Source organism: Mustelus asterias, chromosome 27, assembly GCF_964213995.1.
Source record: "Mustelus asterias chromosome 27, sMusAst1.hap1.1, whole genome shotgun sequence".
Taxonomy (NCBI): domain Eukaryota; kingdom Metazoa; phylum Chordata; class Chondrichthyes; order Carcharhiniformes; family Triakidae; genus Mustelus; species Mustelus asterias.
In genome coordinates this window covers 43,068,944-43,086,549 of record NC_135827.1, presented here as the reverse complement: position 1 = coordinate 43,086,549, position 17,606 = coordinate 43,068,944, and the positions used below count along the sequence as shown (strand labels likewise).

The following is a 17,606-nucleotide window of genomic DNA, read 5'->3' as shown; positions in this document are numbered from 1 at the left end:
CCCCTCACTGTAACACTCTGATATACCCCACAACCCTCACAGAAACACTCTGATATATTTCGCACCCCTCACTGTAACACTCTCTGATATACCCACACCCCTCACTGTAACACTGATATACCCCACACCCCTCACTATAACACTCTGATATATCCCACACCCCTCACTGTAACACTGATAAATCCCACACCCCTCACCGTAACACTCTGATATACTCCACATCCCTCACAGTAACACTCTGATATATTTCACACCCCTCACTGTAACACTCTGATATACCCCACACCCCTCACTATAACACTCTCTGATATACCCCACAACCCTCACAGAAACACTCTGATATACTCCACACCTCTCACTGTAACACTCTCTGATATACCCACACCCCTCACTGTAACACTCTGATAAACCCCACACCCCTCACTGTAACATTCTGATATACCCCACACCCCTCACTGTAACACTCTGATATACCCCACACCCCTCACTGTAACACTCTGATGTACTCCACACCCCTCACTGTAACACTCTGATATACCCCACACCCCTCACTGTAACACTCTGATATACCCCACACCCCTCATTGTAACATTCTGATATACCCCACACCCCTCACTGTAACACTCTGATGTACTCCACACCCCTCACTGTAACACTCTGATATACCCCACACCCCCTCACTGTAACACACTGATATACCCCACACCCCTCACTGTAACACTCTGATATACCCCACACCCCTCACTGTAACACTCTGATATACCCCACACCCCTCACTGTAACACTCTAATATACCCCACACCCCTCACTGTAACACTCTGATATACCCCACACCCCTCATTGTAACATTCTGATATACCCCACACCCCTCATTGTAACATTCTGATATACCCCACACCCCTCACTGTAACACTCTGATATACCCCACACCCCTCACTGTAACACTCTGATGTACTCCACACCCCTCACTGTAACATTCTGATATACCCCACACCCCTCACTGTAACACTCTGATATACCCCACACCCCTCACTGTAACACTCTGATATACCCCACACCCCTCATTGTAACATTCTGATATACCCCACACCCCTCATTGTAACATTCTGATATACCCCACACCCCTCACTGTAACACTCTGATATACCCCACACCCCTCACTGTAACACTCTGATGTACTCCACACCCCTCACTGTAACATTCTGATATACCCCACACCCCTCACTGTAACACTCTGATATACCCCACACCCCTCACTGTAACACTCTGATGTACTCCACACCCCTTGCTGTACCATTCACTGATAGACTCGATATCCTGCACTGTGACTGTCTATAATACTGTGACACTCTCTAACAAGTTTGATTTTCCAACAGGAAGTGAACGTAATACTGAAGGAAAGTGAATATTGCAGCTTGTGTGGCACGTTGGAGTGTTTTCCAGTCCGGAGTGTAGGATATACACAGGGGGTGTATCAGAGTGTTACATGGAGCGATGGGAAATCTTTTGAATGTTAACCTGAGGGATGTGGAGCATATCTGAGTGTTACATGAGGATGCATCATAGCCGACAGTCTGCTGTGTGTCAGATGTTGCAGTTGATAACATCCAGTATGTTTAATTGGTCACATAATGTTACATTTCCAACCTCACTTCCTGCCTTTGGAATGCTGAGACCAGTGAGCATGTTTAATATTTTATAGAAAGTGCAAGTTAATGGAAGGAAACGCTTAACCTGGGGATTGAAATTCCCCTCGGCAGTGATTATTTTATTTGTAATAACATCTCTTCCCTCTCCTTTAGCATTACCCTGTCCTGAATGGAGCCACTATGAAATGTGCACCAACAGCTGTCCAGCTACGTGCACTGACCTGATTGCTCCTTTGTACTGTACCAGACCATGCACCGAGGGTTGTCAGTGTGATACAGGCTATGTACTCAGTGGCAATAACTGTGTCCCTCTTGAGGAGTGTGGCTGTGAGTTCCAAGAACGTTACTATTCCTTCAAAACAAAGTTCTGGGCAACTGATGACTGCTCCGTGCACTGCCTCTGTGAAGGTCATGGGGAAGTTGTGTGTGTTAATGAGACTTGCTCCAAAGGGGAATTCTGCCTCGTGGAGAATGGAGTTCTCGGATGCTATCCCAAGAGAGCGGCTGTGTGCACAGTATCCCCCAACAATGCACTGCAGACCTTTGATGGTGCTTCCTTCGATTTCCGGGATGAATATGCATACACACTTCTCAAAATCTGTGGATCAAACAGTTACAATCTGTCACATTTTGAAATCAAATTGGGAAGAAAGAAAATGGTTAATGGTTCTTGGATAAAATCACTGACTGTAAAATTCCCTGATCAGGAAATCAAGATTGGAGGCAGTGAAAACATCATCAAGGTAAAAATAGAAAAAATATCTCATGTCCATTATTATAACCTTCAGATACACCCCTTATTTTAATTATAAAACTTTTCCACTTCCCAGACACTGGCAGTAGCAATCTCTGATATATCCTATATCCTGCTCTATGCCACTAATATACCCTACACCCCTCACTGTAACACTCTGATATACCCCACACCCCTCACTGTAACACTCTGATATACCCCACACCCCTCACTGTAACACTCTGATATACCCCACACCCCTCACTGTAACACTCTGATGTACCCCACACCCCTCACTGTAACACTCTGATATACCCCACACCCCTCACTGTAACACTCTGATATACCCCACACCCTTCACTGTAACACTCTGATATACCCTACACCCCTCACTGTAACACTCTGATATACCCCACACCCCTCACTGTAACACTCTGATATACCCCACACCCCTTGCTGTACCATTCACTGATAGACTCGATATCCTGCACTGTGACTGTCTATAATACTGTGACACTCTCTAACAAGTTTGATTTTCCAACAGGAAGTGAACGTAATACTGAAGGAAAGTGAATATTGCAGCTTGTGTGGCACGTTGGAGTGTTTTCCAGTCCGGAGTGTAGGATATACACAGGGGGTGTATCAGAGTGTTACATGGAGCGATGGGAAATCTTTTGAATGTTAACCTGAGGGATGTGGAGCATATCTGAGTGTTACATGAGGATGCATCATAGCTGACAGTGCTGTGTGTCAGATGTTGCAGTGAGTCAAATTGTTAGTTTCCGACTGTTAGAAGGATGGGCAGATCAAAGTAATATAATGAGGCGTTCTTCAGAGAGTGGTGCTGGAAGGAGTGTATCAGAGTATTATCGTGCACTGTTTGGGGTGTATTGGAACCTTAATGTGCCTTCAAAGTGAAATTGAGTGCAGTTAATTAGTTTCAGTTCATATCGTGAAACTTCCCCCTGAACTTTGATTTGATTTATTATTGTCAAATGTGTTAGTATACAATAAAAAGTATTGTTTCTTGTGCACTATACAGACAGAGCAAACCATTCATAGAATACATAGAGGAGAAGGAAAGGAGAGAGTGCAGAATGTAGTGTTACAGTCATAGCTAGGGTGTAGAGATAGATCAACTTAATATAAAGTAGGTCTACTCAAAAGTCTGATGGCAGCAGGGAAGAACCTGTTCTTGAGTCGATTGGTACGTGATCTCAGACCTTAGTATCCTTTTCCCGATGGATGGAAGAAGGTGGAAGAGAGAATGTCTGGGGTATGTGGGGTCTTTAATTATGCTGGCTGCTTTGCCGAAGCAGCAGGAAGTGTAGACAGAGGCAATGGATGGGAGGCCGGTTTGAGTGATGGACTGGGCTTCATTCACAATCCTTTGTGGTTTCTTGCGGTCTTGGGCAGAGCAGGAGCCATACCAAGCTGTGATACAACCAGAAAGAATGCTTTCTATGGTGCATCTGTAAAGGTTGGTGAGATTCGTAGCTGACATGCTAAATTTCCTTAGTCTTCTGAGAAAGTAGAGGCATTGGTGGGCTTTCTTAACTATAGTGTCAGCATGGGGGACCAGGACAGGCTGTTGGTGATCTGGACACCTAAAACTTGAAGCTTTCAACCATTTCTACTTCGTCCCCGTTGATGTGGACAGGGGCATGTTCTCCTTTACGCTTCCTGAAGTCAATGACAATCTCCTTCATTTTGTTGACATTGAGGGAGAGATTATTGTTGCCGCACCAGTTCACCAGATTCTCTATCTCATTCCTGTACTCTGTCTCGTCATTGTTTGAGATCCGAACCACTACGGTGGTGTCATCAGCAAACTTGAAAATCGAATTGGAGGGGAATTTGGCCGCACAATCACAGGTGTATAAGGAGTATAGTAGGGGGCTGAGAACACAGCCTTGTGGGGCACCGGTGTTGAGGATGATCGTGGAGGAGGTGTTGTTGCCTATCCTTACTGATTGTGGCCTGTGGGTTCGGAAGTTCAGGATCTGGTCGCAGAGGGAGGTGCCAAACCCTAGGCCACAGAGTTTGGAGATGGGTTTTGTGGGAATAATGTAGGAATTTTGTAGGAACTTCATTTTACTGGATGAAGTAACTATTTTTATCTTGTTTATAGGTGAATGCTTTTGCAATTTCCTTGCCATTTATGCATTCATCTGGAAAATTGAAGATCTATCGGAATGGGAATGACACCATGGTGGAACTAAACAGCAGTTTCCAAATCCTGTATTCAAGTGAGGATCGTGTAAATCTAACACTGTCCACTGCCTATTACAACAACACGTGTGGACTCTGTGGATACTTTAATGGTAATCCTACTGATGACTTCCGTAAAGCCAATGGAAAGGTCACAGAAAATGCTGCAGAATTTGTGGATAATTGGAAGACATTTGCTGATGATATGACATGCAATGGGCAGTGTGAGGAGCTGTACACTGTGTGCACAAACGAAGATTTAATTCTGTATCAAGGAGTTTCTTTGTGTGGGATAATCAATGATCCCACTAACAGCTCCTTCCTCAACTGTCATGAAGTCATTAATCCTTCTCCCTTTTTCAGAAGTTGTCTTTATACCATGTGTTTAAATGGTGGAAACATAACTGCCCTCTGCAGCTCCCTGCAGGCTTATGCAGACGCCTGCATTGGTGCTGAGGTCACACAAGCTAACTGGAGAAGCAGCACATTTTGCCGTAAGTTATTCAGAGGAAAAGTGGGTACTATCTATTACTGTACACAGTGCCTGTAGCATTGTACCATCCCGTACTGTACCCAGTGCCTGTAGCATTATACCCTCCTGTACCCAGTGCCTGGAGCATTGTACCCTCCTGTACCCAGCGCTTGTAGCATTGTACCCTCCTGTACCCAGTGCCTGTAGCATTGTACCCTCCTGTACCCAGCGTTTGTAGCATTGTACCCTCCTGTACCCAGTGCCTGTAGCATTGTACCCTCCTGTACCCAGTGCCTGTGACATTGTACCCTCCTGTACCCAATGCCTGGAGCATTGTACCCTCCTGTACCCAGTGCCTGTAGCACTGTACCATCCTGTACCCAATGCCTGTAGCATTGTACCCTCCTGTACCCAGCACTTGTAGCATAGTACCCTCCTGTACCCAGTGCCTGGAGCATTGTACCCTCCTGTACCCAGCGCTTGTAGCATTGTACCCTCCTGTACCCAATGCCTGTAGCATTGTACCCTCCTGTACCCAGTGTTTGTAACATAGTACCCTCCTGTACCCAGTGCCTGTAGCATTGTACCATCCCATAAATTAACTTGGGAACCTTCACTGTACCCGGCCTAAGCCAAATACTCCTTTTTTTAGGTAAGGAAACCAAAACTGAGCACAATAGTCTCGATGTGGTCACATTTAATTGAAACAAGACATCCTTATTCTTGTATCCAACCGCCATGCATTAAAGGTCATGTAACTGTATGTTAGTTTCATTATTATCTCTCAACTCATCTCTCCAAAATATCCAGCAAACTGACTCACAGAATCACAGGATTGTTACGGTGCAGAAGGAGGGTATCATAGAAATCATAGAAACCCTACAGTGCAGAAGGAGGCCATTCGGCCCATCGAGTCTGCACCGACCACAATCCCACCCAGGCCCTACCCCCACATATTTTACCCACTAATCCCTCTAACCTACGCATCTCAGGACTCTAAGGGGCAATTTTTAACCTGGCCAATCAACCTAACCCGCACATCTTTGGACTTTGGTATTTGGACTTGGTATTTGGCCCATCACATCTGCACTGGCTCTCTAAATGAACATCATGACTTAGTATCGTTCCCCTGCCTTTTCCCCGTATCCCTATACATTGTATCAAATAAAATAATTATCTAATGCCCTCTTGAATGCCTGACTTGAACCTGACTCTACCACACTTCCAGGCAGTGCATTCCAGGCTCAAACCACTCGCTATGTTTTTAAAAAAATCTCACATCACATTTGCTTCTTTTGCAAATCGCTTTAGATCTGTGTCCTCTCATTAGACATAGATATAGAATCCTACAGTGCAGAAGGAGGCCATTTGGCCCATCGGGTCTGCACCAACTACAATCCCACCCAGGCCCTATCCCCATAACCCAATGCATTTACCCTAGCTAGTTCCCCTGACACTAAGGGGCAATTTAGCCTGGCCAATCCACCCAACCCACACATCTTTGGATCATTCTTGATCCATTTTATAAATTCATTCTTGGAACATGAATGGCTGGCCAGCGTTTATTGCCCATCCATAGTTGCCCCTTGAGAAGGTGGTGGTGAGCTGCCTTCTTGAATCGCTGCAGTCCATGTGCTGTGGGTTGACCCACAATGCCGTTAGGGAGGGAATTCCAGGATTTTGACCCAGCGACAGTGAAGGAATGGCGCTATATTTCCAAGTCAGGATGGTGAGTGGCTTGGTGGGGAACTTGCTGGTGGTGGTGTTCCCATGTATCTTCTGCCCTTGTCCTTCGAGATGCAAGTGGTTTTGGGTTTGGAAGGTGCTGTCTAAGGATCTTTGGTGAATTGCTGCAGTGCATCTTGTAGATAGTACACACTGCTGCTACTGAGCGTCGGTGGTGGAGGGAGTGGATGTTTGTGGATATGATGCCAATCAAGCGGGGCTGCTTTGTCCTGGATGGTGGCAAGTTTCTTGAGTGTTGTTGGAGCTGCACCATCCAGGCAAGTGGGGAGTATTCCATCACACTGCTAACTTGTGCCTTGTAGATGGTGGACAGACTTTGGGGAGTCAGGAGGTGAGTTACTCACCACAGTATTCCTAGTCTCTGACCTGCTCTTGTAGCCACTGTGTTTATGTGGTGAGTCCAGTTGAGTTTCTGGTCAATGGTAACCCCAAGGATGTTGACAGTGGGGGATTCAGTGATGGCCAAACCATTGAATGTCAAGGGGCGGTGGTTAGAGTGTCTCTAATTAGTGATGGTCATTGCCATCTTTTACGAGTGTAAACAGTTTCTCCCTGTCTACTCTGTTCAGCCCCCTCATTATTTTGAAGATCTCTATCATATTTCCTTAGCCTTCTTCTCTCCAATTTCTCCAATCTATCTTCATAACTGAAGTTTCTCATCCCTGGAACCATTCTTTTAAACCTCTTCTGCTCTCTCTCCAATGCGTTCACATCCTTCCTATAGTGAGGCGCCCAGAACTGTACACAACATTCTAGCTGAGGTCTAACTAGTGTCTTGAATACATTCAGCATAACTTCCTTGCTCTTGTACTTCATGTCCCTATTAATAAAGCCAAGAATACTAAATACTTTATTAACTGCTCTCTCCACCTGTCCTAACAGCTTTGATAACCTTTGCACAGATACACCCAGCTCCCTCTGCTCCTGCAACCACTTAAGAATTTTACCATTTTCTCTCTGTGTTTGTCCTCCCTAAATGCATCTCCTCACACTTCTGCTGCTCGCGGCATCTGTGGATTTAGTTTTCAGGATCAGATGTCTATCAATCATGTCTCTCAAATTTGATTGAGTTTTTTGAAGGGGTAACCAAGAAGGTAGATGAGGGCAGTGCAGTTGATGTTGTCTACATGGACTTTAGCAAGGCCTTTGACAAGGTACCACATGGTAGGTTGTTGCATAAGGTTAAATAGAAACATAGAAAACTACAGCACAAAACAGGCCCTTCGGCCCCACAAGTTGTGCCGAACATATCCCTACCTTTTAGGCCTACCTATAACCCTCCATCCTATTAAGTCCCATGTACTCATCCAGGAGTCTCTTAAAAGACCCTATTGAATTTGCCTCCACCACCACTGACGGCAGCCGATTCCAATCGCCCACCACCCTCTGTGAGAAAAACTTCCCCCTAATGTTTCCCCTGTACCTACCCCCCAGCACCTTAAACCTGTGTCTTCTCGTAGCAGCCATTTCCACCCTGGGAAAAAGCCTCTGAGAGTCCACCCGATCTATGCCTCTCAGCATCTTATACACCTCTATTAGGTCTCCTCTCATCCTATGTCTCTCCAAGGAGAAAAGACTGAGCTCCCTCAGCCTATCCTCATAAGGCATGCCACTCAATCCAGGCAACATCCTTGTAAATCTCCTCTGCACCCTTTCAATCTTTTCCACATCCTTCCTGTAATAAGGCAACCAGAACTGAGCACAGTACTCCAAGTGGGGTCTGACGAGGGTCTTATATAGCTGCATCATTATCTCCGGACTCCTAAACCTAATCCCTCGATTGATAAAGGCCAGCACACCAAACGCCTTCTTAACCACCTCCTCCATCTGCGGGGCCAAATTCCGAGTCCTATGGATCCGGACCCCAAGGTCCTTCTGATCCTCTACCGTATTAAGAGTCTTTCCCTTTATATTGTACTCCTTCATCCCATTTGACCTGCCAAAATGGACCACTACGCATTTATCTGGGTTGAAGTCCATCTGCCACTTCTCCGCCCAGTCTTGCATCCTATCTATGTCCCTCTGTAACTTCTGACATCCCTCCAGACTATCCACAACCCCACCAACCTTCGTGCCGTCGGCAAACTTACCAACCCATCCCTCCACTTCCTCATCCAGGCCATCTCATGGGATCCAGGGTGAGGTATCTAAATGGATACAGAATTGGCTTCTTAACAGAAGCCAGAGGGTGGTTGTAGGGAGTTGTTTTTCAAACTGGAGGCCTGTGACCAGCGGTGTGCCTCAGGGATCAGTGCTGGGTCCACTGTTATTTGTCATTTATATTAATGATTTGGATGCATAGGAGGCATGGTTAGTAAGTTTGCAGATGACACTAAGATTGGTGGCATAGTGGACAGTGAAGAAAGTTATCTCCAATTGCAACGGGATCTTGATCAATTGGGCCAGTGGGCTGACGAATGGCAGATGGAGTTTAATTTAGACAAATACAAGGTGATGCATTTTGGTAGATTGAACCAGGGCAGGACTTACTCAGTTAATGATAGGGCGTTGGGGAGAGTTACAGAACAAAGAGATCTCGGGGTACATATTCATAGCTCCTTGAAAGTGGAGTCACAGGTGGACAGAGTGGTGAAGAAGGCATTCGGCATGCTTGGTTTCATCGGTCAGAACATTGAACACAGGAGTTGGAATGTATTGTTGAAGTTGTACAAGAAATCGGTAAGGCCACACTTGGAATACTGTGTGCAATTCTGGTCACCCTATTATCGAAAGGATATTATTAAATGAGAAAGAGTGCAGAAAAGACTTACTAGGATGCTACCGGGACTTGATGGATTGAGTTATGAGGAGAGGCTGGATAGACTGGGACTTTTTTCTCTGGAGCATAGGAGGCTGAGGGGTGACCTTATAGAGGTCTATAAAATAATGAGGAGCATACATCAGCTAGATAGTATCTTTTCCCAAAGGTAGGGGAGTCTAAAACTAGAGGGCATAGGTTTAAGGTGAGAGGGGAGAGATACAAAACTGTCCAGGGAGGCAATTTTTTCTCACAGAGGGTGGTGAGTGTCTGGAACAAGCTGCCAGAGGTAGTCGTAGAGGCGGGTACAATGTTGTCTTTTAAAAATCATTTAGATAGATACATGGGTAAGATGGGTATAGAGAGATATGGGCCAAATGCGGGCAATTGGAATTCGCTTAGGGGTTTTAAAAAAAAGGGCGTCATGGACAGGTTGGGCCGAAGGGCCTGTTTCCATGCTGTAAACCTCTATGACTCTATGTGCCATTCTAATCACAACGTCTTTAGTATTCAACTGAGAGGGAGGGGCAATTCTAGGAGCGGACAATAAGGGAGGCCATTTTGCATGTCAACTCTGCTCTGCCTTTCAGTTGGACCACATCTGATTTTTACCTCAAATTCACTTATCCATCTTTTCCCAAAATTCTTTGATGCTCCCACATAGTGGTAATCAATTCCTGTTATACAATAGCATCTATCATCACAGTTCTGAAAGTTCCAATAGATAAGATCTGTGAAACAGAGGGTAATATTTTAGCTGTTCTCATATTTCCACAGAATCTGGTTTAATGTACAAATATTTATCGTAGAAGCAGGAGTAGGCCATTCGGCCCCTCAAGCCTGCTCCATTTTACAAGATCATGACTGATCCAATTGGGCCTCAACTTTCCATGATCATGAAAATATTCCACATCCTTCTTAATCGGGAATCCGTTAACCGAGAACTCAGCCTTAGAATATTCAGTGACCTCGCCTGCACTGCTCTCTGGACAGAGAATTCCTGACTAGTAACCCTCTGATAGAAAATAATTCTCCTCTTCTCCACCTTAAATAGGAGTCTCCCTTATTTTTAAACTGCGTTCCTTGGTTCTAGTCTCTCCCATAAGGAGAAACATCCTTTCAGCATCCACCCTGTCCAGTCCCCTCAGGATCCTACTTCTCCTCTCTCCTGTGTGGCACGGTGGCACAGTGGTTAGCACTGCTGCTTCACAGCTCCAGGGTCCCGGGTTCGATTCCCGGCTCGGGTCACTGTCTGTGTGGAGTTTGCACATCCTCCTCGTGTCTGCGTGGGTTTCCTCCGGGTGCTCCGGTTTCCTCCCACAGTCCAAAGATGTGCGGGTTAGGTTGATTGGCCAGGTTAAAAATTGCCCCTTAGAGTTCTGAGATGCGTAGGTTAAGAGGGATTAGCAGGTAAATATGTGGGGGTAGGGCCTGGGTGGGATTGTGGTCGGTGCAGACTCGATGGGCCGAATGGCCTCCTTCTGCACTGTAGGGTTTTCTATGATTCTATTTTCTTCTGTTGATCAGGTGCCTATTCTTGATGCTGAAGCCATTGGAGTTTGAGGGGCTTCTCCGCACGCTTTGGGATAGAATTTAGGTCCCATTCCTGCTCAGGAATTGGAGATACAGAAAAGGGAATAAATCAGGAACAGGAAGCTAAGCGAGTCATTGCCCTTTAACACCCATTCTCTTTTATTCCCACCAGCTCTTCCCTGTCTGGAGAACAGCCACTTTGCTGAGTGCACCTCTGCCTGTCCAATGACTTGCTTGTCCCTGGAGCAGGATGTAGACTGTAACCTGCCCTGTGTGGAGGGCTGTCAGTGTGACCCAGGCTTTGCCCTGAAGGATGGACATTGTATCCCAAAGAGCCACTGTGGCTGCGTCTATGAAGGTTTGGAGGTCAGCACCAACGAGACTTTCTGGCTGGAGAACGATTGCCAGACCCGCTGCTATTGCAATGGCTCCGACAATGCAGTTTATTGTGAGACTGGATCTTGCCGGGTGGATGAGTTTTGCTCAGCTGGAGGAGGTCTTTATTACTGTGTTCCTCGCACAGAGGCGCTTTGCATTGTGGCTGGCTACAGCCATTACTACACCTTTGACACTCTGGCCTATGATCTGCAAAGTACCTGTTCCCACATCATCAGCACGGTGCCTGACTCGCCCCATCTCCCCCAATTCCTGGTTCAAACCCAGAGTGAAGATCGCAACACGTCACTGGCTCTGTGGCTCCAGGAGGTAGAGATTCAGGTTCACGGTTACAACATCAGCGCTTCCAAGAGCTATAAACACAGCGTGATGGTGAGCGGGGGCGGGGAGGGGAGGGGAGACGAGGTGGGGGGCGGGGGGGAGTGGGCGGGAGAGAGGGGGTTGGGGAGGAGTGGGGGGGAGGGGGTGGGGTGGGAGTTGGAGAAGAGGTGGGGTGGGGAGAGGGGGTGGGGTGGGAAGAGTGGGTGGGATAGGTGGGAGGGACAGAGAGTTGGTACGGTTGGTGGGAGGGGGTTGGAGAGGGGGTGGAGTGGGAGGAGGGGTTGGAGAGGGGATGGGATGGAAGGAGGGGGTTAGTGGGGGAGAGGGGTTGCAGTGGGGGGGGGGGGAGGGGGTGCGGTGGGGGGGAAGGGGTTGGCACTGAGGATCAGTGAAGATTATTCATGGAGGAAGATTTTCCTTCCCCAGGTGAACAAGGAGCGGATGTATCTGCCCCTGAAACTGGGCCATGGACAAGTCAGTCTTTACTCCTTTGGTCTTTTCCTGGTCCTGGAATCGGATTTTGGCCTCAGGGTGATGTACGATTGGAACACTTTCCTCACAGTCACAGTTCCCAGAAGCTTTTTCAACTCCACGCGTGGTTTGTGTGGTCAGTTCAATGGGGACCCAGCTGATGATCTGCAGACTACAGAGGGACAGATTGCAGGGAATCTGCTGGAGTTTGCAGAGAGCTGGATGGTGGGCAAGACTTCGTTCTGTGAACTGGGCTGCGATAGAATCTGTCCCTCGTGTGAACAGGTCCTCAGTCTCCCTGTCGATATGCTGCAGCTCTGTGCACTCATCGTTTCGAAGGATGACATCTTCAGCCGCTGTCACGGGAAGGTCAATCCCACTTTCTTTTATCACAATTGCATTTTTGACTCGTGCATCGACCATGGGAATCGGCAGACGGCTTGTAACTGGCTTCAGAACTATGGCAGCAGCTGCCAGGCTCAGGGAATTCTCTTACAGGGCTGGAGAAACATTACAATGTGCAGTAAGTTACAGAGTCAGACTAACTCCTCAATCTGCTTCACACCAGTTAATAAACTCCTCCAGTTCACTGAATGAAGATTCTTTAGGCAGTCACTCCACAATCTTGTCACTTTTATTTAAAATCTCCCGCTCTGGAGTCAGGATCCTAGTCTCCAGTTCACCCTGAGGTGTGTACTGGGAAGAGGGAAATCTCTCCCTCATTCTTTACCACAGTCAGTGAGCGGGAAACCACTGAAAACTCTTACTGAGCAGGATATTTCTATCTCTGATTAAATGCATTTGAATCTGCCCCCACCACACAACAGATTCCAGATCCTAATCACTCACTGAGGAAGAGCATTTTTCTCACCTTACATAAAAGCAAATTACTGCGGATGCTGGAATCTGAAACAAAACAGAAAATGCTGGAAAATCTCAGCAGGTCTGACAGCATCATTGGAGAGAGAACAGAGGTAATGTTTTGAGTCAGAACTCTGACAAAGGGTCATCCAGACTTGAAATGTTGGCTCTATTCTCTTTCGTAGTCATGATGTGGAGATGCCGGCGTTGGACTGGGGTAAACACAGTAAGAAGTTTAACAACACCAGGTTAAAGTCCAACAGGTTTATTTGGTAGCAAAAGCCACACAAGGGGCTTAGAGCCTCGAAAGCTTGTGTGGCTTTTGCTACCAAATAAACCTGTTGGACTTTAACCTGGTGTTGTTAAACTTCTTACTGTCTATTCTCTTTCCACAGAGGTTGTCAGACCTGCTGAGATTTTCCAGCATTTGCTGTTTTTTTTCTTCTTTTCACTTTTTTGTTTCTTTTTGCTCTGATGCTGTGTCCTCTGACCCTTGACCCTTCACCCATCTAAATTGTCCAAATGCTGAACAAGTCTTCTCTAAGGAGAACGGTCCCTGTATAACTGAAGTGGAAAATCATGTCTCACAAATTTAATAGAGTTTTTTGAAGGGGTAACCAAGAAGGTAGATGAGGGCAGTGCAGTTGATGTTGTCTACATGGACTTGAGCAAGGCCTATGACAAGGTACCGCATGGTAGGTTGTTGCATAAAGTTAAATCTCACGGGATCCAGGGTGAGGTATCTAAATGGATTCAAATGGGTGGTTGTAGAGAGTTGTTTTTCAAACTGGAGGCCTGTGAGCAGCAGTGTGCCTCAGGGATCAGTGCTGGGCCCACTGTTATTTGTCATTTATATTAATGATTTGGATGAGAATATAGGGGGCATGGTTAGTAAGTTTGCAGATGATACCAAGATTGGTGGCATGGTGGACAGTGAGGAAGGTTATCTCCAATTGCAGCAGGATCTTGATCAATTGGGCCAGTGGGCTGACGAATGGCAGATGGAGTTTAATTTAGACAAATGTGAGGTGATGCATTTTGGTAGATTGAACCAGGACAGGACTTACTCAGTTAATGGTAGGGCGTTGGGAAGAGTTACAGAACAAAGAGATCTAGGGATACGTGTTCTTAGCTCCTTGAAAGTGGAGTCCCAGGTGGACAGAGTGGTGAAGAAGGCATTCGGCATGCTTGGTTTCATCGGTCAGAACATTGAATACAGGAGTTGGGATGTCATGTTGAAGTTGTACAAGATATTGGTAAGACCACACTTGGAATACTTTGTGCAATTCTGGTCACCCTATTATAGAAAGGATATTATTAAACTGGAAAGAGTGCAGAAAAGATTTAATAGGATGCTACTGGGACTTGATGGATTGAGTTATGAGGAGAGGCTGAATAGACTGGGACTTTTTTCTCTGGAGCGTAGGAGGCTGAGGGGTGACCTTATGGAGGTCTATAAAATAATGAGGGGCATAGACAAGGTAGATAGTCAATATCTTTTCCCCAAGGTAGGGGAGTCTAAAACTAGAGGGCATAGGTTTAAGGTGAGAGGGGAGAGATACAAAAGTGTCCAGAGGGGCAATTTCTTCACACAGAGGGTGGTGAGTGTCTGGAACAAGCTGCCAGAGGTAGTAGTAAAGACGGGTACAATTTTATCTTTAAAAAAGCATTTAGATAGTTACATGGGTACGATGGGTATAGAGGGATATGGGCCAAATGCGGGCAATTGGGATTAGTTTTGGCGTTTTTTAAAAAAGGGCGTCATGGACAGGTTGGGCCGAAGGGCCTGTTTCCATGCTGTCAACCTCTATGGCTCTCTGAGTCCCTCATTCTGTGAACCATCCTCGGCAATCTTCGTTTTATCCCGTCCCCTTCCTAAAATGTGGTGCCTGGAATTGAAATATTTTTCCAGTTGAGACAGAACCGGGGTTTTATAAATGTTCACTGTAATCTCGTGGCTTTTTTTCTAAGGCTCAGGATCCTGTGTGCAAATTAACGAATTTCTCAACCTGCCCATCCGCACTCAATGTTTTTTACACTTCCACCCCAAGGTTCCTCTGGCCTCGCTCTTCATTCGGAATTGAATCCTTTATTTAATGTTGCTTCGACTGATTCTTCTCCCAAAATGTATGGCACATATTTTTCTGCATTACATTTCATGTCACATGTCTCTTGAAGTCTATCACTGTCTTACGATTCACAATACTCCCAACTTCTGTGTCATCTGCAAATTTTGAAATTGTGCCTTTTTCCCCCGAGTCTAGGTCATTAATATGGATTGAGAAACTCGATGGTCCCAAAACCAAACCCTGGAGAACCCCATTAGATATTTCCCTCCACTCTGAGCTCTGACAAAGGGTCATCCAGACTCAAAACATTAGCTCTCTGTCCACAGATGCTGTCAGACCTGCTGAAATTTTTCAGCTGTTTCTGTTTTGATTCACCACTACTGTGTTTCCTGTCACTCAGCTGACTTTGTATCCAAAAGAAAAAATGCTGGAAAATCTCAGCAGGTCTGGCAGCATCTGTGGAGAAAAAAGAGCTGATGTTTCGAGTCCAGATGACTCTTTGTAACGGGATGTCACTGTCCCTTTCATTTCACGGGCTTTAACTTTGCTGACAAGTCTGTTATGTGGTACTTTATTAAATGTCTTTTCTCAAACATCTTTAGGAAGTCCTTGTCCACATTTAGAAAGTGGGATAGTTGGAAGTAGTGCTGGATGATGGTGTATCTTGGGCACTGTTGCTGTGCACTGAAACTAGGTGAGGAAGAGGCATTCTGCACAGTTTCTTGCTGAAGTTAGTTTAATGATTGTTCAATTAATTGAGGCTGCCATAGCCTGTTACAGGGTGGGGAAAACATTATATGGAATAGTCAGTATTGAATTGGTGGATGTTATTGGGTGGTTATTATTGTTATTAGATAAATGGAATATTCTTTACTGTTTGGGAATTTTGTTATTGATATTATTTGATCAGGATAAGGTTTTTGTAACTTGGGTTCATCTTATTTATTGGATGTACCTTGAAGTTCATTGAATTCAATGGGATTGGGAGATTGTTCAATTTCTGCAATTGTAAAATGAGATACTCGGTGATGCTGATTTGTTACTATTATTGATGCTGATTTGATTAAACATTTTAGGCCAATTTACAGCTAATAGATTATGTCTTCATCTGGGAAATAATTCTTCAAACATTTGGTTGGAGACTTTGGTGTCATTAGTGGTCAACCTATTTCAAGTGATGAGTTAGTGAGAATATAATTTGAATCATATAATGTGGGCAAATTTAATAAAGTTACATCAATGTTTCTGAGGAGGAATTGATTCAGGTAAAATGCTAAACTAAATCTACGGAACCAAACAATAAATTACAATGTAATAGTGAACTTGTTTTTGGTAAATGGTTTTCATTTGATCTCCTTCTCCACAGCGATCACTTGTCCTGTAAACAGTCATTATGAGAGCTGTATGTCTGTGTGTCAACCAGGGTGTACCACTTTTAAAACCCATCAGGACTGTCACCGTTATTGTATGGAGGGCTGCCAATGTAATGATGGCTTCCTGCTGAATGGCAGAACATGCATCCTGCCTCAGGACTGCGGCTGTGTGGCAGATAATAAATACTATGAGGTATGTCGGGAAGTTTTGAAACTGAACCTAAATTCACCACCTTTGTAGGCAGTGATTAAAATGATTTGATCGTCCTATTCTCTCTGATGGGATGTCCAGAACAAAGGGCAGAACCTTAAAATGAGAGCCAAGAGTAAGCTCATTCTTCACACAATGCATCGTGGAAATCTAGCCCTCAATAAGCTGTTCAAGGCAGAATTCAATTGATAACTTCAAATCTAATAATATATTGTTGTTAGGTGTGGATTTTAAGGGATACGGAAACAAAATTGGTGAAAGGACTTGAGTTAGAAATCAGCCATGGTCTCATTAAATGTCAGAGCAAGATGAAGAGGTGGAATCTTCTTCCCAAAGATTGGATAGACTCAGAATGGTAGAAACTCCTGTCTGCATCCTTTTGAAAAGTTTATTCTTTCATTGGATGTGGATGCTGATAGCTCGCCCAACATTCATTGCCCATCTTGAACATCCCTTGAGAAGCTAGTGGTGAGCTGCCTTATTGAAGTGCTGCAAACCCTCTAGTGTAGGTACACCCACGGTGCTGTTAGGGAGGGAATTCCAGGATTTTGACTCATTCACAGTGAAGGAACGGTGATATATTTCCAAATCAGGATGGTAAGTGGCTTGGAGGAAAACCTCCAGGTGGTGGTGTTCCCAGGTATCTGCTGCCCTTGCCCTTCTACCAGCTGGAATCTAGGTGGTATACATGCCGCAGGTTTGGAAGGTGCTGCTGGAGGAAGCTTGACAGTAGTGCATCTTGTAGATGGTACAATTCGCTTCCACTAAGCACCAGTGGAAGGGGTGAATGTTGAATGTGGTG

At 45.4% G+C, this 17,606-nt stretch overlaps 1 protein-coding gene across 1 annotated transcript in view; it reads left to right on the top strand.

Moving 5' to 3' along the window:
- tecta (tectorin alpha) overlaps positions 1-17,606 on the top strand; it is a 127,325-nt gene that overhangs the window by 55,156 nt on the left and 54,563 nt on the right. Inside the window, exons 10-14 of the mRNA XM_078199162.1 lie at positions 1,803-2,392; positions 4,514-5,087; positions 11,275-11,870; positions 12,246-12,813; positions 16,587-16,786. Of these exons, the coding sequence (XP_078055288.1) occupies positions 1,803-2,392; positions 4,514-5,087; positions 11,275-11,870; positions 12,246-12,813; positions 16,587-16,786 (2,528 nt within the window). The remainder of the gene's footprint in view (positions 1-1,802; positions 2,393-4,513; positions 5,088-11,274; positions 11,871-12,245; positions 12,814-16,586; positions 16,787-17,606) is intronic.